The following is a 19,897-nucleotide window of genomic DNA, read 5'->3' as shown; positions in this document are numbered from 1 at the left end:
GAAGAAACAAAAGAAATAACTTGCTAAGTGATATGCGTATCATTTATCCTCCTTTGTCTTATCTTATTTATATATATATATAAAAGAGAGACTGTCCATTTGTGTGTTTGTTCATTTGTTTGTCCTCCATAATGAAAGTAAATGGTACACGGGAAACTTTTATGGTTTTTATTCTTATCTTAACTTATCTATATATATAAAAGAAAGATTCTGTCCGTTAGTGTGTTTGTTCGTTTGTTTGACCTCCAAAATGAAAGTAAATGGTTCAAGGGAAACTATTATGCTTTTTCTTGTTATTTAGGAAAATTATTATGCTTTTCCTTAACTTATCTTATATCTTTCATATATATATATATATATATATATATATATATATAAGAGAGATTCTCTCTGTTTCTGTGTTTCTTCGTTTGTTTATCCACCAAAATAAAAGTAAATAGTTCAAGGGAAGCTCTATATCTCTTATACTATTGCCTAATTTGTCTCAACAAAAATGTTGTAATGCTACAACACTAATTGTGCACAAACCTTCGAGGAACTGCATTGAAGCAAATATTCTCACCGGTTGTGGTAAAGGTGACACTGTCTTCGTTCCTCGCATACCAGTTATACCAGTTTCTAGAGAGGTTACATCTCTTCTTTGGCAGCATATTTTTTCAATATTGTAAACCAAAAATTATGAACATAGAATAAATTATACATCATCATCATCATCACCATTTAGCATCCGCTTTCCATGCTAGCATGGGTTGGACGGTTCAACTGGGGTGTGTGAAGCCAGAAGGCTGCATCCGGCCCAGTCTGATCTGGCAGTGTTTCTACGGCTGGATGCCCTTCCTAACGCCAACCACTCCGTGAGTGTAGTGGGTGCTTTTTACGTGCCACCCGCACAGGTGCCAGACGGAGCTGGCAAACGGCCACGAACGGATGGTGCTTTTACATGCCACCGGCACGGGGGCCAGGCGAGGCTGGCAAAGGACACGAGCGGATGGTGCTTTTACGTGCCACCGGCACGGGGGCCAGGCGAGGCTAGCAACGGACACGAACGGATGGTGCTTTTTACATGCCACCGGCACGAGGCCAATCGGGGCGGCGCTGGCAACGGTCACGAACGGATGGTTCTCTTATGTGCCACCGGCACTGGTAACTCAGCTGCAATTTCCATTGATCGATACAGTAATCTCTATTATTGTAAGCAGTTGTATGTATGTGTTATATAATTGCCATTACTGTATTAATAAATAAAATAACCCATACAACTCATTTATTATTGTCATATTAAACAAAGTAGCTATGGCTATACAAAATGATAGGATGGTCGTAAATGGAAGATCTAGGAACATAGGTGTGTTCAACTGCATCATTTGTTATAGTAGTACCTCAGTTACTTATGTTAATTAACCTAATTTATACTAGGTCAGTCTCTTCTACAATTGTGCCACAACTGCATTTTCAATCTTCTGTTGAGCATAGAATGCTTTACCAACAACTTCAAAGTATTCTTTACAAGAGATCCTATAATTGGCAGCACTGTTAGTAATTGAATCTCTTCATGCAATATTTTATGCTAAACACCAGCAGAGAACTCTGCAATTCAGTGAATGAGTTGATGAGTGTTTGTGACCCAGTTTAAAAATGGAATGTGTGCTAAATTGTTTTTCTTTTTAAATATTCATTTTTTGTAAAAGTCACTCAATTATTTTATTCAAATTGAAAACAAATTACAGATTTCATATTTATTCATACCTCAAATACAATACGTAAAGTTCCTGAAATAATATTTTGTACTCAGTGATAATTTTTATATCTAATATAGGCACAAGGTCTAAAATTTGGGGGAGGGGGTAGTCAATTGTATCAACCCTGGTACTTGACTGGTATTTCATTGATCTTAAAAGGATGAAAGGTAAAGTGATTCTCGGCAGAATTTGAACTTAGAACATTAAGAAATGTAAGAAATACTGTTAAATATTTTGTTTAACTCATTAATGATTCTGCCAGCTCATTGCCTTGAACCTTTCAGTTATAATTGTGAGTGAATTTTGTTGGTAATGTTGTTCTAAATTAGACCATTCTGCCTGAACTGCCACATATAAAAATCTCTTGTTTTTAAGCAATTTTGTAACTTTTTAATTGGGTTCAAATCTGTAGGCTCTCTTGGCCAAAAAATTCATAACATTTTAAGAAATGAATAGAATAATTTGACAGAATGATCCATTATATGTCCATTATATGCTGATATGTTGGCAGGCTGCCTGTATGGGTTAAGGGAGCTGTCATATTAAAAGAAAGGAGATATACTTCTTGAAGCTTTTTCCTTAAAATATCATACACTGATACTTCTATGTAAAGAACAAGTGATCCAACTCTTCAACTGATGATAGATTGCCATATTCCATCACTTGTAAATCTTTTTTGCTGGTTGTAGACAACCTTGCCCAAATGTTTCATTTGACCTTCTGAAATACTTATACTTTCAATGTTTTTATTTCTTTTATTCCCATAAAAGAATGTTATTAATAACATTTTTAATGGTGAAACAAACAAAAATTTAATAGTTATAATATAAAATTAAATAGTTATCTTGGAAGAAAGAAAAATTTGAATCAGCCAAACTAAAAAGAAAAAAGATATTATAAAAAAAATTTGAGGATATTTTGTTTGTAGAGTTTGAAAAATTACTTTCTGCCAGTATTGTTATTTTTCTCTAATTGGTACTGAAGAATGACCCCCAGGAAGCTGAACCCTTCAGGCAATATGACAAAGGACTGAAATACCTGGTACCTGGTTGTACTCAAGAAAACTTGTACCCCGCAGTATAAGTCTTAAGACTGATTCTGCTGGTGGTGTAAAGCACTTGTGGTGGTGTCATGTAAAAGCACCTGTGCTGCGTCACATAAAAGTGTCCATATGGTGCCACAAAAAAAAAGTGCCTGTGCAGTGTCACGTAAAAGTACCCATGTGGCAACATGTAAGAGCACCCAAGTGATGTCACATAAATGCACCCAACACACTCTATAAAATAGTTGGCTTTAGGAAGGGTATCCAGCCGTAGAAACCATGCCAAGTCAGACTGGAGTCTGGTGCAGCTTCCCAGCTTGCCAGCTCTGGTCAAACCATCCAACCCATGCCAGCATAGACAACGGACATTAAATGATGATGATGATGATGATGATGGTGGTGGAATTTTCAGTTAGATACCCTGCAGAGAATTCCAGGTACTTGCAAAGGCACTTTTATGACTTTTTTTCTTCTTCTCTTTTTTATCATTAGACTGAAATTATTCAGTTATGAAATAATGGTTGGCTACCTGTTTCCAGCAGCTAATTATTAATTCCAAGAATGTCTAGTTGTTTTATTGAAATTATCAAAAACCACCTGAACAACTCTTGGACATATTTTCAAAAGTCATCTACCATGAATTCCTTGTTTATCTTTTACATGTGAAATCTTAGTTCTCTGTCAGTCAGCCACAAATCTCACTACACCTTTTGAATACACATTCTTTGTATACACAAGTTCCTATATATCAAGTAAGACTGACATATAATCTGGCATATTTACAAATAATGTTGAATTATTTATAGAAATTTTCTTTGTTTTTAAAAAGATTTTAATTGCTTCAGTTTGTTTCCTTTTTTTTTTCTTCTTAAAGTTACAACAATTTGCGTCATACTTATCCATGGCTCTCTGAAGCAGGTATACGTCTTTTGAATTTCTTGTTCATGTATGACCCAAATAAGAGGTAAGAAGTTACAAAACTTATTCTTTCATATTTATTTTATTTGTTATTAGTGATGGAAGCAGTATTTGTTCAGAATAGCAATCTGTATACCTTACTTAACACTGATATCCTGTAGAAAGCCTTAAAACTGTGGTATTCATCTCAAGAAAATATCCCATATAGATGAATAGTGCTTTTTAACACTATTAATCTATATGGGATCAGTAGCAGATGAAAATCATCCAGCAGCAGCAGTTAAAGTACTAAGTCTAGATTTCTGCGTCTTTGTGTATCATCAGTTACGAGTATTCACTATCAACTGCATGCTAAGACAAATTTGGCCTCTGCTGATGTAGAGAAACAATGATTAACAAATCTATTCATATGACAGGTTTCTACTCAGTTTTTGTCTACCAAATTCTACTTTAAAGACATTGGTCAGCATAGGGCTTTGATAGAAGAATATATAATAATCAAAATTTTTTGTAAGGTTGTAAAGGCCATTCTAATTGAGTGAAACTTTAAGTTATGTATCAATATGTAATCTACTTTGTATGATCATTATAACATACATCTGTGTGTGTGTGTAATCTTATAAGGTGTATATATAAAAATTATTCACAGCGTAGGAGTGGCTGTGTGGTAAGTAGCTCGCTTACCAACCACATGGTTCCAGGTTCAGTCTCACTGTGTGGCACCTTGGGCAAGTGGTCTTCTACTATAGCCTCGGGCTGACCAAAGCCTTGTGAGTGGATTTGGTAGATGGAAACTGAAAGAAGCCCGTTGTATATATGTATATCTGTGTGTGTGTGTGTGTGTGTATTTGTGTGTCTGTGTTTGTCGCCCCAACATCGCTTGACAACTGATGCTGGTGTGTTTACGTCCCTGTTACTTAGCGGTTCGGCAAAAGAGACCGATAGAATAAGTACTAGGCTTACAAAGAATAAGTCCTGGGGTCGATTTGCTTGACTAAAGGTGGTGCTCCAGCATGGTCACAGTCAAATGACTGAAACAAGTAAAAGAGTAAAGAGTATAAGAGTAAACTATCTTCAATTGAATGATAATCATTATTAATATCAATTTCAAATTTCTATCTCTTGGCAAAATTTTTATTTCTAGGGCCACTGCTGAAGATTGCCTTGAAAGTTCTTACTTCAAAGAACAGCCATACCGTATGTATATTACTAAAATATGTCAATTAATATTCAGTAATAAATTCCATTTTGGGCGGGGATCAGTGTAAAAACTCTGATAAAGTGCTTGTAGAATTTTTCTTTTTCTGTTCTACAATATCTTGGAGAGTGCACACCATTCCTGATCATTTGGGGTTTGGTAAAAACTGAACTGAGATTATTAATTTCACATAACATTACTATGTACTTTGAATTAATTCAATAGATTCATAATTGATTTCTTTAAATACACAAAAAAAAGGAAATAGTTTAGAAAATTTGATTATTTTTCTTGTATATTATCGGCAATTATGTTACAGGTACCAAACCTCTTATCCAGAATCCAGAAATCCGGTATTACCAGAAATCTGGCTATTTTTGAAACTGGCTAGCTTTGAATTTTACAGGCTGTAGCAGTTCACTGCATGACTGCTTTGATTTGGTTTTAAGAATTTTAAGTGGCTTAATAAAGGTCAAGCAGACCCTGCTTTAGAAATGTATTAATTTGTATATGTTATACAATTTTGTTCTTTACTTTTCGTTGTTTATTTTATATTTATTATATATTTAGCCTTTGTCCAGAAATCTGGAAAATCCAGGAATCCGGACCACCTCTGGACCCAAGGTTGCCAGATAAGAGGTTCAGTACCTGTACAACATTTCAGGGGAAATGAAAAACAGTAAATCTTTGTAAGATATGAAACCCAGACATTGAGGTACTGAAATAATTATAGTAAAGCAACTTTTGCTTTACTAGTGCTACATTATCTCATCCAATAATTATAAAAGACTACAACTGACTGAAGTTCAGAAACAAAAACTTGACATTAATGATACCATCATCATCATTTAATGTTTGTTTTCCATGCCGGCATGGATTGGATAGTTTGACAGGAGCTGGCCCGCCAGAGAGCTGCACCAGGCCCTAATTGTCTGTTTTGGCATAGTTTCTCTAGCTGGATGCCCTTCCCAATGCCAACCATTTTACAGAATGTACTGGGTGCTTTTTATGTAGCACAAGCACCAGTGCTATTATGTGGCACTAGCACAGGTGTTTTCCATGTAGCACCGGTACAGGTACTTTATATGTGGCACTGGCATGGGTGTTTTCTACATGGCACCAGCATGGGTGATTTTTATGTGGAACCAGCACGGGTATTTTTTATGTGACACTGGTATGAGTGCTTTTTACATGGCACTGAAACAGGTGTTTTCTATGTGGCACCAGCACCCACAAGCACGCAAGACCAGGACTTCTTGGCAGAGAGAGAGAGTGGGAGACATAACTGTAAAGAACATGCCTGTCTTTATAGATGGACATGATTTTACTTAGCTCGACATGTTTTCTCAAGCACAACAATTTGCCAGAAGTCTTGGTCCCTTGCCATCTCCTCAGGGAGGCTCAACATCTGAAGACCCTTTCTCACCACTTTGTCTCACATCTTCCTAGGTCTTCCACTGGTTCCCCCATAATTAGGGCTTGGTACTTCTTTATGTGGCTGTACTCATCCATATGCCTCACATGATCAAACCAGCACAATTTTCTCTCTTGCACACTACATCTGTTGCCTGTTATACCCAATTTTTCTTTTAAATCATTTACAGTTTGTCATACATGCACACTGACATTAACCGTCTAGCAAAGCATGCTATGTTCATTTCTTAAAAGCTGTCACATGTTCTCTGTAGTCAAAGCCCAAATAAATAAATAAATAAATAAATTATCATTCATTTTGTACTAAAAGTATTATGTGATTGCTGTTTGTTTAGTGTTGAGTATTGAAAGTATTACAGTTTTGTCTCCACAAATCGTGTATTAATAATTAATAACTCACCTATCCTATTTAAATCAATGTATCTCATACTCTTGCAAAATATAATCTTTCTGACTCTGCTAGCTACCAACTTACTATCTTCACTTCTAATATCTCATATATAATGTAGGCTGACATAAATGAATGCCTTCTTTATAACCTTCAGTTTCAATCCCTCCCAGTGACCTCCTCCAGTTCAGTTTCCATATAGCCAGATCTTCTGGATGTCTGCTTCCCTACATTACTCACAGTCATCTTTGACTAAGGGCTGCAAATATCTAAAATAGTATTATGGTTGATTGATTATGGTGGGAAAAGTAAACCTTAAAAACGACGATGATGAATATTATTATTGAGTGAGAGAGCAGTGCATGCCATCAAAGTGACTCTGGGGTAAAATATACGAAGCCCAATATACCCATCATGACTACCCATCTGATAAGGGTACACCAGGCACATGCATCACAACTATATGTGCACGACATTGTGATCTCATATCAAGATAAACAGTGCATGATCTTGTAGGTCGGACCCAGTTAGAATTTTCTTCTGGTCGAGTAACCCATCTCACTCAAAAGGTCCCTGAATAAGAGTTGTTTAAGGATGTTGAATGAAACACCCATGTTTCCAGAGGTGAATTATTCAAACCCCAAAGAATCCCTCTCAACACATGGCTATGATGCTCCCCCACTACTTCTGCTTGTGATCAGAGATGCACATATCGTCAGCCACTAAGGGACATGCTCAACTGATTAAGGTCAAACAACTGACAAGCAAATCTGTGGTATTGAGCCCATCATTATTATTATTATTATCATTATTAAATTTTAAACTATATTCTGCTATTTTTTATATTCTTTTAAATCATTAAGCACTGTTCCATAATATTATACTTCCAGCGTGTGATCCAGGCATGATGCCATCATTTCCACAGCACCGTCTGAAGAGAAGAGCTGCACCTAGAAAAATTGAAGAGAAGTAAGATATCGACAACTTTTATAGAATTTTTTTTGCTGGTTATATTTCTGTCTCTAATATTCAGTAGATTAAAATAAAAGTAATTTTTAAATAAACACATTTTTCAGGCAGTTCAAATATGTTTGAGACATTTTTGACTTGTAAAACAGCCAGTTTGGAGAAAAGTTTGGAGAAAAGTTCTTACTTTAGACAAATAAATGTAAAGCACTAAAGTTATTTTAGAGAGCTTCCTATGAAGTAGCATACACATTTTGATCTCTTTATGCTCTCGTCAGTGTTTGATACCAAGAGGGACAACTCTGAAATGACTGGAACTTTTGCTTCCTTCTAAGAAATCAGTATAAATCATCTTCAAATTGTGTGCTGTGGCTGCTAGGCCATGACAAAATACATGGTTGGCATGCAAAGCACTGTTGTGAAATAAACAAATTTTTTAATCATTTCAAATATATTTGGGACATATCCAACCAATACAAAAGCCATATCTACTGTGGTTTGCCTTGGGGAAAAATTTAGGGTGCAATAAAAAACACTTGCCCAAGGTGTCATACAAAGGGACTGAACCCAAAACCAAATGGCTGCAAAGTAAGCTTCTTAACCACACAGCCATTCCTGCACATGTATTTTTTAAAAATTATTAAAACAGGGTAATTATAAAATTTGTAATGTTTTCTTTTTACTGCGTTTTCTTGCTTACAAGTTGATGTCATATGTAATGTAAACATTCAAACATCATCACTATCTTTCCAAATTCTACTTCATTTCACACGGAATTTTTGGTTCCCCCAAAGTCATCTTGGGGTCTAAGTCAACCTGTATTTCTTTGCTGTAAATTTTGATCTAAAAAATTTGACTTGCATGTGAGAAAATATGGTACATACATCTTTTTCCTTTTGGATAGGTTGAACAAAAGGTCTTAAGACAGTATTCTATAGCCAGATGCTCTTCTTGGCATCAACTTTTAACAGTTTTAACAGTTTTTCAAGTTCACTGAAGTACCACCAGGCATTTTGTTCGTGGGAGACATAAACAAAGTCATAAAATGGTGCTGGTGTGAAGTCTCTCTCTCTCTCTCACGCACACACGCACACAGCAAACTTTCATACAGTTTCCATTTATCATTTTCTTTTATCTTTTACCTGTTTCAATCAATGGACTGCATCCATACTGGGAATGCCCCTGTATGGATGCAGTCCATATATATATATATATATATATTGTTTTTGTTTTTTACATTTTAGGAGGAAAGCGGAATCTTCTTTTTCAGATTTTAAAGTATCTAGTTCAAAAATTATTGTAAGTACATTTTTAAAACTATATAAAGTATGGACTGTGACTGTGGAGTGAGGGGTGCTAGAGTACTGATCGCATAGTCATGAGTTCATATTTAGCTAGGCAGTGATGTACTTGAATGACGTATGCAAAAAAAATTCTTAACAAATTAAAATTTACTTTTTAGTTGAAGAAAGAAAACAAAAACCTAGTGGTAATTACTAGCACATCTGAAAGAGAAGTGGAGATAATTTCGAGAAAATAATGAATCAGTTTCCCCTGCAAAATTGAATTTTCATTTTTAGTAAAAAAAATATGTTCTTTGAATGTCAGTTGGGTGACAACTATTGGTGTGTTTCAGTTTTATTAGATCTCATTAGTATAGTATAGTCTCAGACTTACTTTGATCAGTAAACAAAAGTGCTTATATTACAACTATTATATTCAGTTCCTGGGCAAAGTTCACATGTCAATTTTTCTCAGGTTTGTTGACCAGCAAACAAGTTCAGTTCTGGGTTCTTAATGATAAGAACATCCAGCTATTTAAACCATTAGTGCACCACTATATAAATAATCAAACTTTCCTATCTATGTGAGTGAATAAAAATTAATGGAAAACAGTGAAAAGAATTCTTGTATCATGTAATTTTCTTAGTTTGGTTGTTAAACTGCTTTTTATTGTAAAACACTAATAGATTCTGTTATATCCTTTCAACCAAAACCAGAACGCTTTATACAAAAACCTCTTGATAATAATGCAGGAGAATTTTATTTATTATTTCATTTTATCAGAATTCCAGAATAGAATATGGAGAAAAAGTAGCGAGTGAGAGATGTCAATTATAACTAACAACGGTTATGCGTGTAGAAATATGATATGCAGTTAGCTAACTTTATTAAACCTTTCAGCTTTTGAAATTTTAGCTCACACACAATATATATTATTAAAAAAAAAAGCTAATCAACAAGTACTTTCTGTTTCTTATTCAGAATCCAACATTACAAAATTTTTGAGTCATAAAATTTATATATTGTATATTATAACTATTTTTAATTTCCAACTTGTCTTCGAGCTTTAGATGTTGGTAATTGTACTTATCTTGCATATAAGAATAGCTCTGGTCGTGATATGTCAAATTAAAATGTTGCTGTGACCTTCAGTTACACAAAATGTACTATAAAAATAACTATTATGGAACAATAAAAGTAGATTTTATGATAACCAACAGCAAGACACTTTTAATACTCAAGATTATATTGGGACTGTAATTTAATTATAATATTAATATGAGATCAAATGTCATGAAGAAAATATTCTTGCAAACAATGTCCAACTTTAACAGGCCTGCTATATGAGACTAGGCTCAAGGTATTTGATTAACCCTTTGATATTCCACTGATAAAAGAGGGGAGATATAATATATATAAACTGAACCATAAAACAACAATATTTTGTATTACTGCCTGTCATAAATGAGTTCATTCATGTAATTATTTAAAAAGGCACAACAGTAGTTAATAAGGTTGTAAACCTTCTCAGAAATAACCACAACAAACTGGAATTAGTTACAGAAGGAGATTGTCAGTCAAAGCCATCAAACCAATTCAAGGACAGGCTCAGTGAATAAATATTAACCTATATGTTTAACCCTTTCATTACCAACCTGGCTGAAATCGGCTCTGGCTCTGTAGTACAAATGTCTTGTTTTCATAAGTTTTGAATTAAAATCTTCCACCACACCTTAGTCACAATTTATGTTTCTAACACTAGCTTAATGATAACTAGGTTACTTTACTAAATTCTTTGTTATCATCATCATCATCATCATCATCATTATCATCGTTTAACATCCGCTTTCCATGCTAGCATGGGCTGGACGATTTGGCTGAGGTCTGGCGAACCAGATGGCTTCATCAGACTCCAATCTGATCTGGCAGAGTTTCTACAGCTGGATGCCCTTCCTAACGCCAACCACTCCAAGAGTGTAGTGGGTGCTTTTACGTGCCACTGGCAATTTAAAGTAATTGAAAGGAACACAGAACATCTCAAAATAAATACAGTAATGAAAGGGTTAAAACACTCTCCTCCTGTAACAAAGAAGCTAGCAAGTACAATCTTTTGACTCTCAGCTCTAAAATCTCTAGAATAAAGCATATAGGCTTGTCTTTCATGGAACTAATATTGCATGTTTTGCTCTTGGAATGTTTGCATTTCAAAAGGTAGGTGTAAAAATTTTTTAAAAAACCAGCTTCATTCAATGATGATTCTCTTATTGATTTTATAGGATTGGTGATTTCTGTTGCCTAAATGGCATAATGGCAGAGACTTGGTTTGAATGCCTCGCAGTATTTGTTTGGACTTGATGTTCTGAGTTCAAGTCCTGCCATGGTCAACTTTGCTTTACATCATTTTAGCATTGATAACATGTCTCAATCCAGGACAGTAAACTGGTGGAGCTGTTAAAGGGTCAGTCATACCTGTAATGCACTGATCACTGATACCAAACTGTATTGGTCCCAAGTTGGTAGCCTTTCCCTTGGGTAAATAAAAATCAGTGACATGGAGAGAGAAGACTTACAGCTGGTCTTCTTCAAAAACTATTGTCTAAGTCTACAACACATACATGTATAGATGTATGACCAACATTGACTAACAGAGGCTCTACTATATTCAGTAAATTTATTCATTTCACACAAATGAATTAAGTAGAGACAAATATAAAATGTCTGAATTTTGTGCTTAATTTTTTCTGTTCCCTTTTTTCATTTAATTTTTTCTTATAGATTATTCAAAATATTTCTCAATGGTATATTAGTTTTACTGACAACATCACATAAAAGAAATGGGAGCTGGGGGTACTGATGCCTTAACTTATATTACTTTAACAATTCCAAAGTTATGTGCATACGGCAGTAGCATACTCAATTTGGTCATTCGGTGTTTCAAAGTGACTGACATCTTGCTTATGATTTTAAACAAAACATATTATTATGCTTTAGGTTTTTATTTTAATTTTCTTTTTCTTTTAGCATACACATAGCTGTTTGCATTCATAAATATAAGCTTATATGTTATACAAATATTGTTTGGTTAAGAAAGTGACACTTCTCACTTGCAATGTCTTCTACATATCACAACACAAAAGTAAAATAAATTTTTTTTAAATCAGTCACCCCTCAGTGTCTAACTTCAGATAAAAAAGACATCACTGGGAAATAGAATATTTGCTTGAGACATGGTGAATGACATGACAGTATGTATAACAACATATTGATGTTAGAGTTGATGGTCGTGAATTTGAAACTTAAATTTTTGTTTTCTACTTTTTTTCTTTATTGTATTGACATTCAAAATTTTTTATAATTTGATTTGTACATAAATATTCTTTTTCTCTTACAGAACAAAAAACGCAAACAGTAGGAACCCAACACTAAATGCAATACATTTCATGTAGTACCAATCTTTATGTCAAAACTAAATAATGTTTTCTTCAAAGAAGACATGGGAAATATTTATTGCTACCATACCAGATCTGATGTCTGAATTTAGTGCTCATTTTGTTTGTCAAAGAACTGGAGCTGAGTAGAAACTAAAACAATTACTTCGTGGAATAGACATATTAGCCATTTAAGAACAAAACTATAACAGTTTTTGTATATTCTTAAATGGTTAAATTGATTTTTTTCCCCACAGTGTAATTGTAAATTGAAAGTTTGTAATATTGAGTTATTTTCAAGGCAGCGAGCTAGCAGAAACGTTAGCACGCCAGGCGAAATGCTTAGTAGTATTTCGTCTGCCGTTATGTTCTGAGGTCGACTTTGCCTTTCATCCTTTCGAGGTCGATTAAATAAGTACCAGTTACATACTGGAGTCAATGTAATCGAATTAATACCTTTGTCAGTCATTGTTTGTCCCCTCTATGTTTAGCCCCCTGTGGGCAATAAAGAAATAAATATTGAGATATTTTCATGTGGAAACATTCACTCACTATTTACCAGTCTTCAGTTAATTCATTACTCCAGTTCTTTTCTTACCTGCTCAGCTTCCAGCTATGTGGAGAACAGGATTAAATTATTTTTTTTAATATCTTTCTCAAGTTACAAATGCCATGCCAGTGATTAGAACTTTCCATTTGCTGAGAATATTTGCTGAGAATATTTGATCTCATCATTATGGATTATGAAATCATTCTATATTTTCCTGGGATTTCAGTGCTACACCACTTAAATGTACTTTCTGCTGTTAAGTAAGAAAGAGAGAGAGAGAGAGAGAGAGAGAGAGAGAGAGAGTGAGTGAGTGAGGTTATATCATCTTACCCAGGCTAATATCAGTGACAGGACATGATGTTGTGATTTTTCAGCTGAGAAGCAAACACTTTTATCAACTTTCTCAGTGTGGTTCAACTTTGAAAGATATCAGCACTAATCTATGTTTTATTTTGTCTTCACCAACACTATCTTTCTTCCAAACATTAATTTTGTTTGTTAAGAAGGAACTTCTACTACAAAAACATATACAATTGAAAAGATTACAAATATGTATGAAATTCTACCTGTTATAATGGTTGAATTTGGCAATTAATTTAAAAACTACAAAATGAAAATATGTTAATAAACTTTTTATATATAACAATGAGAATATCAATTTTGTTGTGATTAAAAAAAAAACACTGTTGAATTATTGTATTTTGGAATTTGTTTTAGATTATATATATGTAAAATATTTTTTCTATGTGTTTATTTGTAAAACCCACTACTAAGTTATTTGACTATGAAGAGGATGGAACATTGATTGGCAATTAATTTAAAAACTACAAAATGAAAATATGTTAATGAAACTTTTTATATATACAATGGAATATCAATTTTGTTGTGATTAAAAAAAAAAACCTGTTGAATTTGTATTTTTGGGAGATTTGTTTTAGATTATATATATGTAAATATTTTTTCTATGTGTTTATTTGTAAAACCCACTACTAAGTTATTTGACTATGAAGAGGATGGAACATTGATTGGCTATGATACAAAGGGCCATGGAAAAATCTATGCTGAGAATATCATTAAGAGAGTGCTTTTGAAATGAATGGAGCAGAGTGACTGATGTGATTACTGAGTACCAAAAGCACAATTTCTGCTGGGCCAGATATGTCACAAGGCTCACAAACAACAGGTGGACCTATGCAGTTTCTGGGTATGGAAAAGGCCACTTGGAAGGCCTCCAGAACAATGGGAAGACAATTTAGTCAAGCAATTTGGGCCAAGATGGAAAAGGATGGCGCAATCATGACAGAACTGGAAGCACATTGTGGCCAGCAGTGTATAATGGTATCTGATGGTCTAGTCAATACTGTAATATTAAAATTAGTTAAGTTTTCAATCAAATAAACAAAATGTGTGCAAATTCACATCTACTCTTCTTGTGAAGGAATTTTGTTTTTAAAATCTATATCAAAAGAGTAAACATACAAGATGCATTCCAGAAGTTTTCAGACTTTTTTTCAATAGAGACATTTATTAGCTTCAAACAAGTACAAAACTCTAATCTCCTTCAAAATAGGGCCTCTGACTTCAATGCACTTGTTGAATTGCTCCAACCACTTAATGAAGTCCCATAGAAATCTTCCAAAGTGAAGATGTCTGAGACCCTTTAACAACTTCATTCCTCTTCAAAATGACTGCCCCACTGAAGCTCTTCTTCAGCCTGGGGAACAATAAAAATTCACAGATAGCAAAATCTGAACTGTAGGGAGGGTGAAGGACAGTTTTTATGCTTATTTCTGTCTGGTAGTTGATTATCAGGATGCTAATTACTGAGCTCACTTTTTTTTCTTTTTTTTTTTTTTTGTTTCAGTCATTTGACTGTGGCCATGCTGGAGCACTGCCTTTAGTCAAGCAAATCGCCCCCAGGACTTATTCTTTGTAAACCTTGTACTTATTCTATTAATATCTCTTGCCGAACTGCTAAGTAACGGGGATGTAAACACACCAGCATCAGTTGTCAAGCGATGTTGTGGGGACAAACAAAGACACGCAAAAATACACACACGCACACACATAATATATATATACATATATATATATATATATATATATATCATCATCATCATCATCATCATTTAATATCCGCTTTCCATGCTAGCATGGGTTGGACGGTTCAACTGGGGTCTGGGGAGCCCGAAGGCTGCACCAGGCCATATATATCATCATCATCATTTAGCGTCCGTTTTCCATGCTAGCATGGGTTGGACGGTTTAACTGGGGTCTGTGAAGCCGGGAGGCTTCGTCAGGCCCAGTCAGATTTGGCAGTGTTTCTACGGCTGGATGCCCTTCCTAACGCCAACCACTCCGTGAGTGTAGTGGGTGCTTTTTACATGCCACCTGCACAGGTGCCAGACAAAGCTGGCAAACGGCCATGAACGGATGGTGCTTTTATGTGCTACCGGCACGGGGGCCAGGCGAGGCTGGCAACGGACACGAGCGGATGGTGCTTTTACATGCCAATGGCACGGGGGCCAGTCGAAGCTGGCAACGGACACAAACGAATGGTGCTTTTACGTGCCAACGGCACGGGGGCCAGGCGAGGCTGGCAACGGACAAACGATCAGATGGTTCGCTTAACCACAGCTGCAATTTCCACTGATGTTGATTTGGTTTGATTTTGACTGCTCTCACTGGTCTTGCCGGGTCTTCTCACGCACAGCATACTTCCATAGGTCTCGGTCTCTAGTCATTTCCTTGGTGAGACCTAAAGTTCGAAGGTCGTGCTTCACTACCTCGTCCCAGGTTTTCCTGGGTCTACCTCTTCCACAGGTTCCCTCAACTGCTAGGGATTGGCACTTTTGCACACAACTATCTTCACCCATTCTCGTCACATGCCCATACCAGCGCAGACGTCTCTCTTGCACACCACAACTGATGCTTCTTAGGTTCAACTTTTCTCTCAAGGTACTTACACTCTGTTGATTATGAACACTGACATTACACATCAATCGGAGCATACTGGCTTCATTTCTTGCGAGCTTACGCATATCCTCAGCAGTCACAGCCCATGTTTCACTACCATGTAGCATGGCTATATATATATACGACGGGCTTCTTTCAGTTTCCGTCTACCAAATCCACTCACAAGGCTTTGGTCGGCCCAAGGCTATAGTAGAAGACATTTGCCCAAGGTGCCATGCAGTGGGACTGAACCTGGAACTATGTGGTTGGTAAGCAAGCTACTTACCACACAGCCACTCCTGCGCCTATAAACTTTGCACACATTTTGCATACGTTCAGACCTTCATGAATAATTTTCTTTTACAATTGCCACACTAACTCCAAACTGTATGCTTATTGTCTTTATAGCCACACAACACACTTCATCTAGAAAATTGCAAATTTTTTCGACCAGCTCTTATGTTCTGACGTCCCTCTCCCTCCACACCTCTCATTGTCTCTCACCTCTTCTCTACCATCCTTGAATCTCTTGTACCAGTAAAAAAGTTAATCCATATACAGTCTAGAGCATTTCATAAGTTTCTGTAGCATTTTTGCCCAGTTTAACACAACTTTACTGCACAGTGAGTTTCCAAATATCTCGGCTGTATTCTGCAAACTAATCAGTTGTGACAAGAAGTGTTTAGTAGGGTGTATTGAGAGTGCTGTTACAGCTGTCTCCTTCAATTTGGAATAACAAAAATTGGCAAGTCAGGTTATTAAATATATAGTAATGATATATGAAAATAACAACAATCTAGGACTGTTATAACTGCTTCTCCTAAAAAAAGTCATGGAACTCTTGGAATGTACCGTAAATCCTCAGTATAATCCGCATTTTTTCCCCCAAAATTTAAAGGTCAAAATCCCTAGTGCGTACTATATACGAGGTTAAAAATGAAAATTATTTTCTAAGCAATGTCCTAGTCTCTATTTGCTGTCCAACAATGTTTATTCAGATGCATTTTGTTGATGTCAGGCGTGAAAATACCTTAAGCTAAGCCTGAAAGCAATGAAGTCATAAAAGAATCATCCATAACTTGCAGTAAGCAACATTTATTAAACGTTATTACTGTTATTTCTTTATTTTCTGCAAACAAAATGCACAAAAAAGCTACATGTTTGCATTATGTTATATATACAATAATAATAAAGGACGTTACTGTATACATTTTTTACAAACCAAGTACGTTATATAGACCTCCTTAACTCAAGTTAGAAAAGGGGTGCGTATTATGCACAAGGTTTAAGTTTTTCAGAGATACAGCCTCCTAAAAATCCCCTGCATATTATACTCAAGGGTGGACTATACTCAAGGATTTACAGTACCTCATACATACAAAACAAAATATCAGAGTGTCAATCTACTTGGATTCTGTCAGCCTTGATATAGCCAAACTTAATATTTACACATATGAGTAAGAAAACATCTTCCTAACTCATACTCCTTTATGTAGATGAATAAGTTTAGTTATATCAAAGCTGACAGGATCTGAGTAGATTCACACCCTGATTTGTTTTGCTTTGTAAACATGTATGAGGTAAGAAATATTGATATTTACTTATATCAATTATAGATTAGTAGCATATGTGAAAGGATTAAGGTCCATTATATTATATTTCTTTGTAGTATGAGAAGAATTGGAATATGTGAGGGAAAGAGTAGTTTACATTTTGAGGGGAACGTTGTTGTCGTTAATAAGATTAGTATAAGCCTTTCAGTATTTTATTCATTCAGATAATTTTAAGACCTTTATTTGGCTGAAAATTGGATCTATATGTGAGTTGTTTTGTTCATCTCCAAGTCAGCTCTCATTGAGCACACCTATATAATGAAAGGCATTCCAGTCGTGACCATTCCATTTAGTTTCAGTGAGTTACTAAATGGGAATAAAGTGTCAATATAGGTTATATTCTATCATATTGGGTCTCAGCATTCTAGTCACTTACACTTAAGTACTTGTCTTATCAACTGGTATTTATTTTTATCAAGTGTATCTGCATGGGGTTTGAACTTAGAATGTAAAGGTACATAACCAAATACTATAAGTTTATTTAATCTGCTGCTCTACAGGTTTTGCCATCTGACCGTCTTGGTTGTTATAAGATTATAACCTTTGGACTGTATCCTTTACTTTAAAAATGAAGGTTCCGAGTTCAAATCCAGTGTGGAACTATGTATACTTTGCTTTTTTATTGAGTGAATTTAGAAGAAGAGGCTCAAGACAAAAGTAAGGCAAGTTAGAAGTTGGTTTGTATTGTAGTGACTAGGCACATGTGTGGCTGTGTGGTTAAAAAATTTGCTCCTCAACCACATGGTTTCAGGTTCAGTCCTACTGCATGGCACATTGGACAAATATCTTCTACTATGGCCCTAGACTGACAAAAGCCTTGTGAATGGATTTAGTAGACAGAAACTGAAAGATGCCCATTGTATATATGTGTGTGTGTGTGTGTGTGTGTGCATGTCTTGACATTTTGTGATAGTTGTGAGTATATATCACTGTCAATATGCAGTGTCATTCATTTCCAATGTTTTGCATGTGTAAACATATCTGACCTTGAGGAAATATTACCTTGCTTAGAAACAAAAGGATTGACAACAGGAAGGGCATCTACCCATAGAAAATATGCTTCAATCCCATCTGACCCATGCAAGCCTGGAAAATTGGATGCTAAAATGATTGATGATGATGATTTCATCAGCATCATCATCGTCGTTTAATGTTAGCATTGGTTGGATGGTTTGACTGAGGACTGGCAAGCCAAGAGGCTGCACCAGGCTCCAATCTGATGTGGCAAGGTTTCTACAGCTGGATGTCCTTCCTAACGCTTACCATTCTGAGAGTGTAGTGGGTGCTTTTTATGTGCCAGTCAGGTGGTACTGGCATCAGCTATGCTTGAATGATGCCTTTTACATGCCACCAGCACAGGAGTCAGTCAGGCAGCACTGGCATTGACCACACACATATGGTGCTTTTTACGTGCCACCAGCATGGGTGTCAGTCAGGCGGCACTGGCATTGGCCATGACAGCTATTTTACTTGACTTAATAGCTCAGCACATTGCTTGACAATTGAAGGAAACTCTTAAATGGGCCGGTTAAACTGGCTACGATCTCACTTAGCTTGCTGGGTCTTCTCAGCGTATCTCCAAAGGTCTCAGTCACTTGTCATTGCCTCAGTGAGGCCCAATGTTTGAAGGTCGTGCTTCACCACCTCATCCCAGGTCTTCCTGGGTCTACCTCTTCCACAAGTTCCTTCCACAGTTAGAGATTGGCACTTCTTTACACAGCTGTCCTCATCCATATGTAACACATAAGCATACCAGTGCAGTGGTCTCTCTTGCACGCCACACCTGATTTCTGACTCAAAAATAGATAGAGAAATACATCAAGGATGAGGTGATAGATAAGTGAGGCTTTGGAAAGATCCTGGATGTTACAGTGACTTAATTTTGCTGTATTTAAACTAGGAATCACATGTCTCAAATACTAAATTCCTCACGATAATGATGACTGGCTATAAAACTAAGATACATCTGAAATCCTGTATCTGATTTATCTCTCAAACAGATTTGCACAAGAAATCCATAATTATAAGTAATTAAAACTATTTCACACTTCATATATTTTATTGACCTCAAAAAGAATGTGAAGACAAAGCTAATTTCTGTGAGATTTGATCTCTGAACAGTGGAGGCTTTGAATTAAAGAAGGTAAAACATCAAATCTAGTACTCTATTTGATTGGATCTTGCTGCTGATTTTTGTGAAAAAAAAGAGAATTTTCTTTTCCCCAAATCAATCATTTGTGCTGTTTTGCATCATGCCTGAAAGTATATGGTTTTGATAATCTATTACTCTAATTAGGGTTAGAGTATAAGTTCAATCTTTGCCAAAGATCAAAGGAAAATAGCACTGGTACCCAAAATTTTATGAAATATAGTTTACTGTCA

At 35.6% G+C, this 19,897-nt stretch overlaps 1 protein-coding gene across 2 annotated transcripts in view; it reads left to right on the top strand.

The window, feature by feature from the left end:
- LOC115217200 (cyclin-dependent kinase 10) overlaps positions 1-12,953 on the top strand; it is a 40,787-nt gene extending 27,834 nt beyond the window's left edge. Inside the window, exons 13-17 of one of the 2 annotated variants that reach the window (XR_003882160.2) lie at positions 3,656-3,745; positions 4,844-4,896; positions 5,468-5,612; positions 7,610-7,688; positions 8,930-8,984. Coding sequence is in view for 1 of the 2 variants with exons in the window: in XM_029786839.2 (XP_029642699.1) it covers positions 3,656-3,745; positions 4,844-4,896; positions 7,610-7,688; positions 8,930-8,984; positions 12,361-12,381 (298 nt within the window). In the remaining variant the exon portion in view is untranslated. Of the gene's footprint in view, positions 1-3,655; positions 3,746-4,843; positions 4,897-5,467; positions 5,613-7,609; positions 7,689-8,929; positions 8,985-12,360 lie in introns of those variants that run through there. The other variant, XM_029786839.2, reaches the window with a different exon arrangement.
- The last annotated feature ends 6,944 nt before the right edge of the window (positions 12,954-19,897 follow it).

This window comes from Octopus sinensis, linkage group LG1 (genome assembly GCF_006345805.1).
Source record: "Octopus sinensis linkage group LG1, ASM634580v1, whole genome shotgun sequence".
NCBI classification, from domain to species: Eukaryota; Metazoa; Mollusca; class Cephalopoda; order Octopoda; family Octopodidae; genus Octopus; species Octopus sinensis.
Note: the sequence above shows the minus strand (reverse complement) of the source record. Positions and strands in the feature narration are given on the sequence as shown.